Source organism: Alligator mississippiensis, chromosome 2, assembly GCF_030867095.1.
Source record: "Alligator mississippiensis isolate rAllMis1 chromosome 2, rAllMis1, whole genome shotgun sequence".
NCBI classification, from domain to species: Eukaryota; Metazoa; Chordata; order Crocodylia; family Alligatoridae; genus Alligator; species Alligator mississippiensis.
Genome location: NC_081825.1, coordinates 253,219,352 through 253,234,690, shown reverse-complemented (window position 1 = coordinate 253,234,690; position 15,339 = coordinate 253,219,352). Strand labels below are relative to the sequence as shown.

Below are 15,339 nucleotides of genomic sequence, written 5' to 3'. Positions count from 1 at the left end.
CACTGTAAGGTGTGCAAACAGTAATTCATAAGATAAACCCAACTATTTCAAATAGGCATCCATAGTGTTAAAAACATTCTGACCTGTTGCAGCCTTTCTGAGTTCTTTGCAGCAGAAGAATTGCTTTATTATTTTTATTTAGTCAAAAATCAAGGGAAAACTAAAAGCCAACAATTTTCTGAAGGGTGCCTTGAGTCTAAAAAGGTTGAGAAACATTGCTATAGGTTGTACTATAGCAAAAGAGGAGGTTGAAAGGTCAGAAAACTAGAGGGTACGGTAGAGAAGAAAATGTTATTTACTTCTCTAGTGCCATGTGTAGAGGAAGAGGGAGCATTGCACTTAGGTCCAATGCTGGTTATATACTTCACTCGAGTACAGTTTGCAGACAGCATCAGTCCCCGTTTTACATACTTTTTGTCCTCGTACTATATCCAATCCATATTGGGTATAGTTCTTCCCATCTTGCATTCAGACTCTGAGAGAGGTTGCACCAGAGCACAGTTGTAAACATTTATATGCATGTCACTTCTGATCATGAGCTTATTCTAGTCGGCCTTTTTTCAGTTTGAGAATCACAGGAAAGCTAGCACATATGGTAGCCTGTACTTACAAGGATTCATTAGAGTACCTCCAAATGGGTATTTCATATAAAGAAAAGTATGAATTTAGCATTGTCGCATCTTTGCTCTTCACTTGTTCTATTTACTATTGATTACTCTTTAAATCTCAAAGTACAGAAAAGGTCTGACAGAGATTTTCAGCTGCTTCATTAACTTCAAGAAGCGATCATGACAGCACGACAGGCATAACAGGGCTGGCATGACAGAATGTGGTGGTCCCTGGCATTCATACTGGAGGGATAGCAGTTTGTTAAAAGAAAAGAAAGAAGTAGGTAGTTCTGGTTAGTGGCTGGTTCAAGATGACTGTCAGCAGAAGAAAGAGACCTGATATGTCCCAGAACCTTCTTGATCTACTTTAGATTAAATTGAGAGATCTACTAATCTATCTACTGATAAGGAAAGTTGTCATGGCCAAAGGTTTTGACATAAAGATATAGGGAGTTCAAAAATCTAAAATTTCCTGGATGCAAAATAAGGGCTTGCAGAGTCAGGTTGTTGCCTTCCACAATACCATCAACAGATTTGGGCTGCCTTTCGGTGTGGAGCAGACAAAGACAGCAATGGTTTTCAAAAGAAAGGAAAAGAACTATGCAGCCATTTGGTGGCACCAAAATGGTGGATTGCGTGCTCTGTTGGCTATCTGAGAAATCTCAATGTATTGGAAAGACTTTGTTCTAAGGATATTGAAAGGAAGATAAAGCTGATGTGTGGTGTCAAAGGTGACCTGAAGCCAATATGGGAGAGAGAAAGCAGTCATCCTTGATTTAAAAATAAAAACTAAATCAGTGTATGTTCTCCCTCTTGCTTCATGTGGAAAAGAGAAGCTCATTTGAGAAAGATGACAGATGAAGATAGCTTTTAAAATAAGATGTTGCAGATGGATACTTGTGGTCAGCTGATGAGAACATGTAAAAAATGAAAATCAGAAAAAATATCAGTGCAAGAGAGTCATTAATGGAACAATGAGAAGAATGCTCTAACTCTTCATCTGCTATATGAAGGGTGACCACTGGTTAAAACTGCTTTTTGACCTGGTAAAGGGGAACAGACCATTCTGGAATAGACTGGATGACATAACTTAGGGCTGTCACAACTGGCAACCCATAGGCTGCATGTGGGCCATGATGGGTTAAATTGTTGCCCTCAGGCTCCCATCCAGTTTCCCCTCCTCACCATTCCTCCAGCTGCAAGTTCTCTCTCCCTCTGGTTTCCCTTTCCTGCCCCTACCCATGCCTTAGGGGGCAGGGCAGCACAGCACAGCTTTCTTTGCCAAGGGAGCCTGCAACCAGGGGTGGCTAAGTGGTGCTGTACAACAGGAAGGTTCAGGGAACAGCAGCAGGGAGTGCCTGGGCATGTGGTGTAATGAGAGGGGGAGGAGAGATGGTGCAACAGGGAGGTGTGATGCAGCTGTGGGTGGTTCCTGGGTGCCCAGTGCAATGGGGAGGGTGTAGAGCAGTTGGGGGAGGTGCAGTCCTTGGGACCCATGAACCCTGCTGGTAGGGCCCAAGCAGCACCTAGTCTCCTGGCAGCCCTGGTTGAACTTTTAGTATTGGGCTCCTCTTCACCAGAGATAATGATGATGATAATTTTAAAATTACCATTTTCAGGCTCCCTTTCTCTCTGAGCCCTGGGCAGCCTCCTGGTTTGCCCATGCCTGTGTCTAGCTGAGGAGCATGTGGCCCCCAGACATGTTCATGTTGGACAGCCCTGACATATCTAATCTGGTGCACTAGATATTTAGAGACAGTGTGCTGAAGCAAAAGACTGAGCACAGCGAAGAGTTGGAATACAGGGCATGGCTGTTCCCTGTGGTTATAAGGCTCAGGAGACAGAGGAACAAAGGATTTTCTTTGATATTTTAAGTTTATGCACATATTTTGTCTTAATTTGTTCCTTTGTCCTTTTTCACATTTTTGTGGTAGGACCCTTGGAGCAAATTGATGGAGCATGCACCTGCCCTCTTTTAAAACCAAAGAGCAGGGGTGTCAAACATATGGCCCACAGACTGGATTCAGCCCACAGAGCTGCTCTGTGTGACCCACTGGGCCACTGACAGGCTACTGGTTGTTGTGGGGCATGGCCTGCCTTGGAATTCAGGGTCCTTTGACCTGGTTGGTCACAATCATCAGGAGCAAGCTTGGCTTGCCGTGACCACCACCCTCGGACAGTTGCTCCACGCCCAAAACCTATCCCTTGGATCCACTGCTGCTGATGGACCATTCACTGGTTCTGGACCAACTGTTTCTTCTGGGTTTTTCATTGCTCCCACAAGGCCCATTGCCTGATCCGCCATTACAGTGGCCATAGCAGCCGCCCATGAGCAGACCATAGGCTTGATCTTACCCACAAGGATTTGTGCAGTCTGGATCTTGCCAAGGGCTCCAGATACGTTTGACACCCCTGATTTAGAGGGTAGTTAGTCCCTAATAAAATTTCCTTTCGTAAATAAATTTAGCAGATTTTGGTTACTTCTCACCATCTTCCCTGGAACTTGGGTGGTTTTATTTGCATATTAATTACTGTATTACAGTTTGTCTTCTATCTTGGCCTTTCTTAAAGGAAAGCAGTATTTCATTTCTTTGAACCTATTTACATAGACACTGACCTTTCAGCTTTTAGTTTATAGTTGTGTATAGTGGCAGTGATCCGATTATTTTACCTCATTTTATTAGGCCAAGATAAGAGTGTCCATTCTCACTGCCATCTAAGGACCAGTCTGAATTTATTGCTTTGTTTAGCATGTACAGAAACCTGACCGAGTCGCTTCTATTGTCAAACCTTTTCTAATATTAAATAATTTGGGCTCACAGGGTTTCTCTGAGGTTGGGCAATATTGCTTTTGAACAGATGAGAAAATAAACACTAGAGGGGACTTGCCAGTCCATAGTCAGACTAGAGATAAGAGTACTGGATTAGGGAAGACTGTACTTTGGTCTTAATTTTAAAAAATCTTGTCTTTTTGCTGTCAGAATTATTCCTCACAAGTCAGTAAGAATGTGAATATGTACAGGTGAGTTTAAGAACAATTTTCAAATTCTTTAAAAGCAACTATATTTAACATAGTTACAAAACTCTCTATCTCCTGACAATTTGAACTTCTCCTCTTGGACGGAATTAATTGAAATTGAAGGATTTGAGCTGACACTAGTACATGTGTTACCTAGTAAAACTGCTCCAGTATTAACTTTGCTTTATCTAAAGTTAAAGTTGAGGAGATCTGGCTCGCTTGTGTCATTTACACAGGCTCCTGCACACTTAGCACTTAAAGTACATACAGACATTTGAGGAGGATAAGGGGAGGTTACATCAAGTTAAAAATGGCCACTCGATCTAAGGTAAGTCGGAATGGAGGGGGCAACGGGGTCATCAGGAGGGGCAGGTGAAGTCTATGGGTGGGATTGAAAGCCAGAGGCAATTTTTAGCACCCCCTCCCCCAGCCAACCCTACCCATCAATTAACAACCCTTCTGCCCCATCCTGCCCTCTCCCTACCCTGACTTGCTTCCTGAGCTTCTGGTACTGGGGAACATTGGTAAAAAGAGCACAGGGAACTTGAAGAATGGGGGACTTACGGGGTTTGGGAGGGGTTGTCTGAGGGTGGTAGGAGGTGCTGGGGGGCCAAAGATACCTTGGTGCCAGGTTAGGGTGAGGGTAGGAAAAGCATAGCTCTGAGGCTGCGGCCAGTGGCTGGGCTTTCTCAGCCCTGGGGCTGTGCTGGTAACTGTATAAAAGTTCGGTTACACCAGGTCTGCCATTTTTAGATGCATCTTACTGTCCTGAACTTTTGTAGAGTTTATAGTGCACTTGGGTGCACTAAGTTGGATTGGTTGGCCATTTTTAAGGCAGTCTAACCTCTCTGAATGTCTTTGTGTACCCTTAGAGTCTGTCCCAAAAGCGGCATGCATATTTGTGCCACTGCTGTTTGTCCCTAGGCATGCCCTTGCATGCGTGCTTTGGCGTGTGGGAAATTGCCCGCAATGGGGTAGGGGAGGCTGGAAGCAGCACCTGTGCTGGCCCCAGTAGCCTTACCTGGGTGCCTTCTGGGGCAGCGGCGGCATCGAGCTGGCTGCTTGGAGCCTGGCCAGCAGTCAGAGCATTACTCTGGTTGGCCAGGCTCCCTTTCTGGTGGTGCATACTGCTGCCACATGCACCATACCACTTTTTTTAGTGGTTTTTTTGGTTTTTTTTTACCCCAGGATCTCCTGGTGTAGCAGTGTAGCAAACAGGTACATGTGCACCTCATGTGTTTTGCAGCACCTCAAATGGGTTTGAGTCACTGCAAACTGCACCAATGTGCTCATCAGAATGCACCCTTAGAGTCTTATCAGCTGCTGTGCCATCCTGAGTGGCACCTCTCTCTCCTATTTTTAACTGTTCCAAGTGAGTCCATTCCTTTAAAATTTAGGGCCTAAATCATCTATTATCTTTGTAAAACCATCCACCTTTATCACAACAAATACTTAATAAGTCCAAGCCCTTATTCTTAACTTTTAACTGATGTCACATTTACTCAGTTACTGTTTTGATTATCTAGTTCTTGAATGCAGTTCTTGTTTAAAAATGGATATTTATTTCTAGATGCTGCCTTCTGTATTATAGTATATGATAGTGTATGGAAATTAGTCAGTAATTTATCTGCTTGATCTTTGGATAGGACTTAAGCCTTCCAAGTTGAGTACATAAATCTCAATTTCAATAAAGAAAAAGGGTTCTGGATACATAGACTAGTTTTAAGCCTTGGAAGACTTTTATCTGGAATTTTCTTATAGAATTTTTGAAGCTGCTTTATTTTTGTCTGATATTTATGACAGGTGTGTTTTTCCTTGCATCTTACCAGTTTTCAGATACCTTAATAACTTTAAGTGAAATTTTGCATAATTGTACTTTTGCAGAATACGTTCTGCTTTTAGTCTTTCTGTTTATTCATATTGAATATGAATGTTACAGCTTTTAGAATGCTCTTTTTAGTGTAGAAATATATTGTAAGATCTTACACATTTTCTAGAACTGTCTCTACTTAGAGGAATATACGGCAATTTTAAACCAAGCCTTCTTTAATTGGACATTTAAATCTAGACCTGTATAAGACTATTTCAGAAGTGGCCCTTGCTAACCACAGTTGGACTTAATTTTTCACGTTGGTAAACTTAATGCCATTTATTAAAAAAAACAACACAGGGAAAGTTAATTGTTTGTTGCATCCCCGTTATAAGTCACCTGTACTACTTCTCCCCTCGTTTGTAAGCTAACTTTGTTTGTTCTTGTTTCTCATTAAGTCATTTAGTAAAATGGTTTAATACTACCAGCATTTAATATACATGCATTTTGTTTAATGGTTTCTTTTTTATAAATGTAACATATTTGGTTTTTCATAGGGACTTGAAATTGCTGGATTTATTTTTATCTTACAGCAGATTATCAAGCAGTTCTACAAAAGAGCAAACAAGTTTTTAATAACGTTCTTTGATTTGGTGGATTAAAACTGCTTGCATGCAACTTAGATTCAGTTTAAGCCTTTTAAATTTCCAGAAGAACAATATATTGGAAGTACAAAAAAATCAATATATTCTCTAAGGAAGTCCCATCAGTATTCATTTTTGTTTAATTAGCAAACCGGATTTATAGACTGCTATGAAGTCAAGCGGTAGCAATCAAATGAACCTTTGCTGCTGACATTAATTTACAGGGGTCAACAGGACAAAACTTCACGACATGATAGCTGATCTGGGCGATGATGAGCTACCCCACATCCCTTCAGGAATCATTAATCAATCTAGGTCACCCTCTTCTAGAATGACTGATCATGAAGGTGCAAGAGCAGAGGAAGGTACAAAAATTACTATCCCCTCTAAAAATTAATGCTGTTACAGATTTCAGTAAGACATCAACATTTTTTACAACTCTTCTCATGTTTTTGCCAGACTACAACTTGAACTTCTCCATCTTTTGTGTATGTCAAATTAATCCAAACCAAAAGTTTACCTCTCAGGTGTTTTAAAATCAGTCTTGCGTGAAGCTGTGCTAGTTCCAACAGTGTCAGTTCTTAAGTCGCTCTCTGCAGAGTCCCGTTGTAATGCAACCTTAAACTTTTTAAGACTTGGTAGAAAAAAATGGTGAGTATTCAAGTTTGATAAGCCATTTGTGTTGAAAGGTGAACTATAAAACTATGTTCATGTGTAGTAAAGTAGCTACACAGAAAATGTATTTGGTTTTCTGTTGTCCAAATTGATGTTAATGCTTATATAGTTGTAGTAACTTTTTATTCAGCTGTTGTACCTATGTCATGTTCTCTTCTCTCTTTATCTAAGTCAGACTGTTTTCACTATACCCCACGAAGTTAAGTGGAAAACTACGTTTTTAGCTAGGTTAAATAGGAGGAGATTGGTTACAAGAATTTATGCATCAACATTTCACATCTGTGTTTCATTTGATGCCAAAAATATGTTAAAAATTAAGGCTGTCATCTCTCTTGTAAAACATGTTTAAAGATTTAGTACTGATTCCAGTTGTCCAGACCTTCACAGTAGCCTAATGTCTTGGTGTAATCTCAAATACCTAAAAAAGAAAAAAAAATTAAGTTTAACAACAACATAAAAATTGCCCAACATATTTTGTAAGTCACAGTTTCCAGTGTCTCCTTTTATCTCCCTGAATAACTATGGTTTTGTATAATGTGTTTAAAAAAATAAAAAGGAAGAAGGTGGTCATCAGGATGTAATAGACAAGGTACTGGGGTTTATCATTGGAAAACTCAGAAGTTTTATTTTGTATAAGACTGCCTGCATTCTGCAGCTGAGAGAAGCTCATGTTGCAGGACATTCACAATGGCTCTTGCACCTGTGCATATCCCCACTCTTGTCCACATAGCAGCCTGCTGTATCACTAAAGCTGGGTGCACTTTGGTAGAAATGCCAGGGACTCCTGCACAACTCACACAGGGTCCCTACTTTGATGCATGCTCATTGTATTTTAGGTCACCTGCTAGCATTATAAGGAATTCTGGGTGTTTGACCATTTGATGCCTCACTCCCATTATTTCATCTTCTCTGTCCCATAACTCATCTCTGTACCATTTTCAAATGGTCACTGCAAACATGGATGACACACAGAGGCTGAAATGTGCATTTCTGCTGTACTTAAGACTCCGCAGCTGCTGCAAGATGAATATCAAAACTGAAATGTTTAGAAAAAAATTAACAGCACACCTGAAATTGGGGGAGGATTTCATCTTTGTCAGTCTAATTGAATTTTTATCCAGAAACCCTGCTTTTTCCAGAGAGCAAAATGCCTAATTTCCACTGTATATTCCCAAACGATATAAACCAATGCATGTTCTTTTAATTCTAAAATGCAACACCATAATCTGGTTATATTTGACTGGCAAAACTGAAACCTATTTACATGCCTTAAAAAAAAAAAAAAAAAAAGAAAAGAAAAGGTGTTCTATAGTTTACCATTAACTTTCGATGGGGCGAGTGACTTTTCAAGGCTACTTCATACCTCACTACACTTTAGATGCATGGAAGTTGTTCATTCTCAGTACTTCCATAAATCATTCTAGGAAAAAAGTGTCCTCTTTAACTTAGCCATTTTTCACTGCTTGGTATTCACTACTGTGAACCTAACTTCAGTTCATCAGTTTGGTTTTCTGTGCTTTCAACACTTGAGTATTATTATGGAGAGTCATAGTACGAGAGTCATATTATCTTCATATTTCTTATTCCTTTTCCTTATCCATCTTGACTTACTAGAACTAAATTGTAGAACCTAAATTATTATTATGCTTTGATAAAGAAAGTTTGAAGTTAATTCATGTCTAATTCATGTAGTACAAAGCAACATAGTAAACAAGTTTATATCCTTGGATTCCTTATATTTTGTGTTCTGCAGCTTCATAAATTGAGTGAAACAGCATGCTTCATTCTGTGGAATGAATAAGAAAGAAACTGTTCTACTAACAGTTAATTAGAAAGAAACTATTCTACTAACAGTTAATTTTGCCTTGTGGGTCTTCTCTCTTTTGCAGACAATTTGAAAGCAATTTTTTTTCATACAGTTTTGATTTTGGGCAAGCCCCCTATATGTCCTTGTGAGGCTAGGCTATAGTTCATTCTGATGAATATTCGTGTATGCAAGCCTATGCTACTTTTGCATTAATGAAGAGGAGAATTCTACAGTAAAGGGCATACTTAGCAGTTTTGTGTGCCTATCAGGAGTACTATTGTGGTTCCGAGCTATTTCATGGTATCTCTGAAGTTGCGGCTCTTGGTATAGATGGAGAGATTTGAATGCAGTTGTACATAGTTACTTTCTTCTGAATTTTCTTTTAAACTTTTTTCTTTTCTTTTCTATTCTTTGGTGCAGTGTAAACTGCGACTAAGTTAAGAATAACTCCTAATATTATAGAATAGGGATTAGTACATGTATGCAAACAAAATAATTTAGGACTTTATTGGAAGCATGGCATATTTCAGAATAATGGGATAGTTGAGCATAGTTCAGCAAACATAGTTATTTGCATGTGCATGATGTTTCTGATAAATTATTGGCAAAATTACCTATATGTAACAGGGCATAATCAAGTAATTAAAACCCTAGATCACCATCATTTGTCTATGTTCTGAACCTCTTTAAAAAAAGAAAAGGGTAGGGATGAGGAAGAGAGAACCACCCCCATTGTGTAGTTTAGAAAGGTAGTTGCTGGTTTTTAAAGACTGGCCACACAGAAGTACCAGTGTGCTCTGTTGTCAAAATTCTTCCAAGGTAGATGGAGTTTATGTTGACAAAGGCATACTGTGTACCACTGTAGGAAAACTACTTCCTGAGAAGCTCTATAGTAAAACTACAAATGTGCCAGTATACTTGTGTCTGCATGTGGGGCTTCTGCTGGACCAGCTATGCGAGTCAGAAATCCTATCTTTTCACATCTGTGCTAAACATGGCTCAGGTGCCCAAAGTCTATGCAATAGACTTGATCTTGCTTGCTTTTCTGTTAGAAACTCCAGGGAACACATTTTCATTGTGGTCCATGGGATAGTAATCTAATTCAAATAGATATAAAAACAGAGAAGGAAAAAGTTATTGACAATCTATGAGAAGGAGAGCCTTGACTTGAGTGTTTGCCAACTAAAAAGAATTGTGTGTTTAGAGTGGGAAGTCTTATTTCCAAGAGAAGAGTTGATAACAAGTGGTTGGAAATTTAAAACAAATTAAGTACTTGATAGTGTTGCTGTTAAAACTGTATATGTTCTTGTTCAGTATAGCCCCAAAACAGATTTCATTTTAAAAATTGCCAAATAATTTAAATGTTTTTATTTTTATATGCTTCTAATTTGTTTATTTTAAAAAATGTATAGTGAAGAAATAAATGCATTTCTCTCTATTTTAATTGGAAACATTAAATTAGAAATATTTTGCCTTACCAGGTGTCATGAATCTGGTGCACAACATACTAGCAAATAAAAAATGAAATTTTCTCAGAAGCATGCATAAACAAAGAACTTCATATGAATTGAGATTACTGGGGGGGGGGGGGGAGGAATGGAGGGTGGAGGCATAGAGGATGCTGAAGAGTAAGAAGTGTGAATGAGCTCTTCATAAGTGATATGCACATGAATCCAGAATGAAGTGGCCCAACTTTTGTTTTATTTAGTACTGACTGATTAAAAAAATGTTAAGTTTCATAATGTGCTTAGCACTATATACGTAGGTAATTTGAATATCAGTTTTATGTCTTCTAAAATTTATCAAATCCCAGAACCTTGAGAGAGTCCATTGCAGAAGTTAGTAATTGCAAATGTCACTTGTTCTTGTGTTTTAAAAATGGTGTACCTGGCTGGTAGAAGCAAAGTTTTGCATGGTGTGTAAAAGCTGAAGATGATAGTCATGTAGGTGTGTATTTTCATCTTTATAACTTTGTACTTAAGAAATAATTACTCTGAAGGAAATGAGAGCAGCATGATCAAGTGAATTGGGGTTTGGGAGAAAGTTCCTTGCCTTCCCAGTGGCCTGGTCACTTCACCTCCCTGTGGCTCAGTTTCCCTATCTGTGAAGCAGGGACAGCAGTGACCTCCTCTATAAAGCGATTTGAGATCTACTTATGGAAAGCACTGTATGAGGCCCAAGTATTAGTTTTACTGTGAGTTCATTATTATGTTCATGTTTTCTTTTCCATTCAGGAGACAATTTTATAATGTTTAAATTTTGGTCAATAAGAGTTCAGCTTTTACACACTGCTTTGCCTTCAAGCAATGACTAATACAGTTTTGGTTTTTGGTTTCTTTTTTCTTTTTCATTTTATAAGTTTTGATTTTTTTTCCTTGAGACTTAAGAAACTGTTTTGTTCTTTGTAGCTGAGCCAATAACGTTTCCATCTGGAGGAGGCAAGTCTTTTATAATGGGTTCTGATGATGTTTTGTTAAGTGTACTGGGCCTTGGAGACCTTGCAGACTTGACAGTAACAAATGATGCAGACTATAGTTATGATGTAAGTGCAATTTTATTTTAAAATTATTTATACAGTTTAATTTAATTATAGTTATTCTTCAGAACATTCCAAAATTTTTAAGATGGATTAATTTAGCAGTGAGCGCTGTTATATTGGGGGAAAGCATGCTTCATGAGTTTGCAGAGCAGTTTGCAAAATCAAGATGAAATATGATTAGATTTTTAATTAAAGAACTTGTAATTCACATTTGTGACACATAAAATACAAACAAGTTTTATATTCATATTATGATGAGATTTATCCCCAAAACTAAGCACTAAAACATGTGTAGATAAATCATTATAGTAACTTTTATATGTCCCCTTTTTTATTAATGTCACCTGTGCAAATTGTATATAGTAGTATGTGATGGCTTAACTTTTTAGTGTTAATTTTAGTATATATTTGTGATATATTTTAATTTTATTATCCCAGTGTGTTCTCAATTTCTCTCGTATTGCATAACATGACATTCTATGCATAATATGCATAACATATTGCATAATATTATTGCAAAAAATGCATAACAATTTTTATATGAAATTGTTATTGGTTTGTGAAGTTTATATTATGGGAGTACGTCCAGGTAAGTCTTCATACATTGAAATCTATTTAAAATTATATTGCATTTATGGCTTGGATCAGTAAGATCCTTTCAATTGTTGGTTGTTTTTATAACTTCTTCTGTAATCTTGAGTGTGTAGTTCCATCTTTTTTAAACTAAGATTGTGGTACCACTGTTTCTTTTGGGAACCATTATTGGTGATTACTCAAATTTCATTTTAAACACCTTGTGAAATGAAAACTTAAATGTTTATTGCATTACCATAGTCTAAAAGTATAATAAATGCTGTTAGTCACATCTTTTTTTATTTTGTTTTTAAAAATCTTTTCATTTTATTTAAAAATTATTTGCCAACGTATTAATGCTATTAAACACTTAACTTTGTCTAGTTTTAGAATTTAATAGCACACATTGCTTCTTAAATGACAAATAACATGGATTGTTCATATTTCTAATGTTTTTATATTGGCCAATCAATTATTGTATTATTTCAAAAAATCTAAAATATAGATAGTGCAAGAACCACATACACATACATCAGGACTTTTAGATCTCAGAACAGTGATTCTCAGTCAGGGTGTTGCAACACTTGGGGTGCCTTGAGATCCTTCGAAGGATCTATGAATGATTCACAAGATAAACCTACATTTTTCAAATAATTCATACTGGTAAAAACATTCTGACCTTCTGTGATGTTTCTGTGTTCATTGCACCAGTCTATTATTTATAGTAAAAAAAAAAAAAGAAGGGAAAACTAAGAAGTGGCATTTTCTGAGGCATACCTTGAGCCTAACAAAGAGTGGTACGAGTCTAAAAAGGTTGAGGATCACTGTATTAGAGGCTATTTTATTTCATTACACGCTACATTTGTTAGCTTTAAAGGTGAACTGTGAAATGCTTTAAAATTAAAATTTATTATGGTATTAATATAACAAACATCATCAAGAATTAGGGCAATTAACTTCAACTGTCAGTTTAAATCTTAATCTTTAAGACACAACTCTGCTGTCTTATAATTTACGTTTTACTATAGCATGATCTTGGGGTAACAAGATTTACTCCAATCCAATACAAAATGTAATCCAATACAATATAGATAATAGGAAGCAAACTAGCATTTTTTGGTAGTTTGTACAGTAAATTATAGTATATTCAGTTTTCACACTGCTTAATTTTCTAACGTTTCAGTGTAATCGATCAACAGGCCATTTTTTTAAAACCGTTTTCTATAACATTTAAAGCGTGAACACTTTAAAGATGGCGGGCTCTGATTTTGTGATAAACTATCGTTTTTAACCCACAGTGAGTTTTATGCTCTAAAATACAATGCCGTGTTCGCCTTGGCCCCAGGTGGGCAGCCCCAGCGTCAACCCCACACCCTCTCTCACTGGCGGCTTTTATCTGCCCTCCCCCTCCCCTTCCCCTTCCCCTTTTGCCACACCAGACTTAACAGTTGCATGCAGCTTTTCACGCTGCCGGCTCTGCTAGTCATTGACTACGTGCTGCGCTGCAGCTGCGCACGGTTATTTATTGGACAAATTATTGGCCACATCGGTCAAGTTTTGTTTATATTGGTGCTGATCTGATTTTGGACCGATATATCGGTGCACCTCTGCCTTAATTACTTATCCTTAACTCTGGAATGATCTTAAAATAAACTGAGTTAGTAAAAATTAAACTTTAATAATAACAGCTTATCTTATCTCAGAGCTTAGTGTTTACAGATTAAACTTGTGAGCACTGAGGTATTTTATGTATTATTCCCATTTTTATGTGGGGAATTTGAAGTATTAGAAGATCAGGTGATATACCTAAAATGAAGCATCAGAAAACTTGCACTTTTGGGATTAGTCTGTATTCTTTTTGCTGAATTATCTTTCCCTGGATCCCATTGAAGTGCATCAAAGTTTTGACCCTTTTGAATATCAATCAATGGCCATAGGTTGCATGTGGCCTTTTGTGGTGCATGTCATAATCACCCTGCTCCAAGGGCTTAAAAGGCAAGGTATCGCTGGTTTTCTGACCACTTGTAGCATTCAGACTGAAAACAACATCATGTCTCTTGGATGCTTTTAAATTGAAAGATGGCAAATGTTGTTTAGCTTAGATTTTTCCCAATTCCAGTTTCTTTCAGCAGTCTGAACTTGAATTTCATTATGTGTTTAGGGGTCATTTGCGTGAATCATCTTGGTGATATCACAGCCTTCCAACCTTAAATCCTGTCCAACATTTGTTTCCAATCCAATCACAAATCATGCCTGTCCAAATTGCAAGCCTCACCCTGTTCATCAATGGCCATCGCTGTTCTGTTTTGCCTGAGAGAGAAAAATATGCTGGACTGGTGCTCCCTCTCTCATTTGTTTCCAATCCAATCACAAGACATGCCTCTTAAACTACATTTTAGTCAATGAAAGCCACCTCTGAGCCTAAGAAAATGAGCATCAGTAAAATCATTCATATGCCCAAAATTCTCAGTAATGTTACACGAAAGCCTTCCTGAAAGAAGAGTTTCCTTTAACCCCCTGTGGGTTAAAGGAACTTGACACTAAAATAGATTTTGGCACCATGGACTGGTACTGACACAAGTACTGTTTGGGGGGGGGGGGGGAAGAAACACAGTTACGACCCTGTTTTCTTACTTTTTCTTAAATAGGAATCAAAATATCAGTCCTCCATAAAAATTCACTGAGCTCTCCACCATTACAGAGACTAGTATTTCAGGCTTTGTTGTAAGTCTGACATCTAACAAAATATACCTCAGAATCAATTTAGCAGATTGATATCAACAAAGTTGTGTGATCTTTGGGAAAGGTTTCTGAGAAAAGCCAGCCAGAGATTTCAGTCAGAAGAAGGAACCTCTGAACACCCTTGACAGTGTGCTTTTTGGCCTGTGCTGATTAGATGGTTAACTTGCTCCAGCCCTCTCCTCTTCATCTTCCCTTAATCTCTGCTTTTCTCCATATCTCCTCTTTCCTCTTGGCTCACCCCCCACATTTCCCTTCCCTTCACTTTCATTCTGTTCAGCTTGTTTTTCATCTCTAAATACACCCTGCCTCCCTCTTCCCCCTAATCACTGAAGTAACATTACCATGTTCATTCAGTTTTTTCATTCTTCTCCTTTACTTTCCCTGTTTTTCTTGTCTGTTTAGGTTGCAAGCTTTTTGGAGCAGTATTTAAACAGTTACTAAGACAAAGAGGCCCCATTCTTGGTTGGTCCCTGGGGTACATGCATGATTAATGATATCAGTATTGGCACACAATGTAGGGTCCATGATCCTGGTTTGGGTAGCAGTAGACTGGCTGCTTCCATCCTAGCCAGCTACATTTTACTGACCAACAGGAAATCAGTTTATGATGGAATGGAAATAGGTCATGTATCAGCCTGTATCCATGTAACATCACTTAATGAGATTTTACCTGAGAAAATATCAAAGATTGGGTGCCCTTCCCCATCCCTTCGCCCAACAGGGGCACTTTCCACAGTGGATCAGAGGCAGGTTGGGAAACTCTCCTGAGTCATCTCCAGATACAAGGGACCTCAAAAGATTTGGCCTTTCACCTAATATATTGGAACTAAAAACAATCAGACTAGGCAATAGATGTTCCAGCTTGTTCTGCAGAAGATCTACAGGACAGATTTATATTGATAATGCATCCATAATATTACAA

The 15,339-nt window shown here is 38.2% G+C and overlaps 1 protein-coding gene across 3 annotated transcripts in view; it reads left to right on the top strand.

The window, feature by feature from the left end:
• Positions 1 to 15,339, top strand: part of STRN3 (striatin 3) — a 123,572-nt gene that overhangs the window by 74,885 nt on the left and 33,348 nt on the right. For 2 of the 3 annotated variants that reach the window (XM_019488689.2, XM_059723026.1), the window contains 2 exons: positions 6,306 to 6,446; positions 10,972 to 11,105. In XM_019488689.2, coding sequence (XP_019344234.2) covers positions 6,306 to 6,446; positions 10,972 to 11,105 — 275 coding nt within the window. The remainder of the gene's footprint in view (positions 1 to 6,305; positions 6,447 to 10,971; positions 11,106 to 15,339) is intronic. The other variant, XM_059723027.1, reaches the window with a different exon arrangement.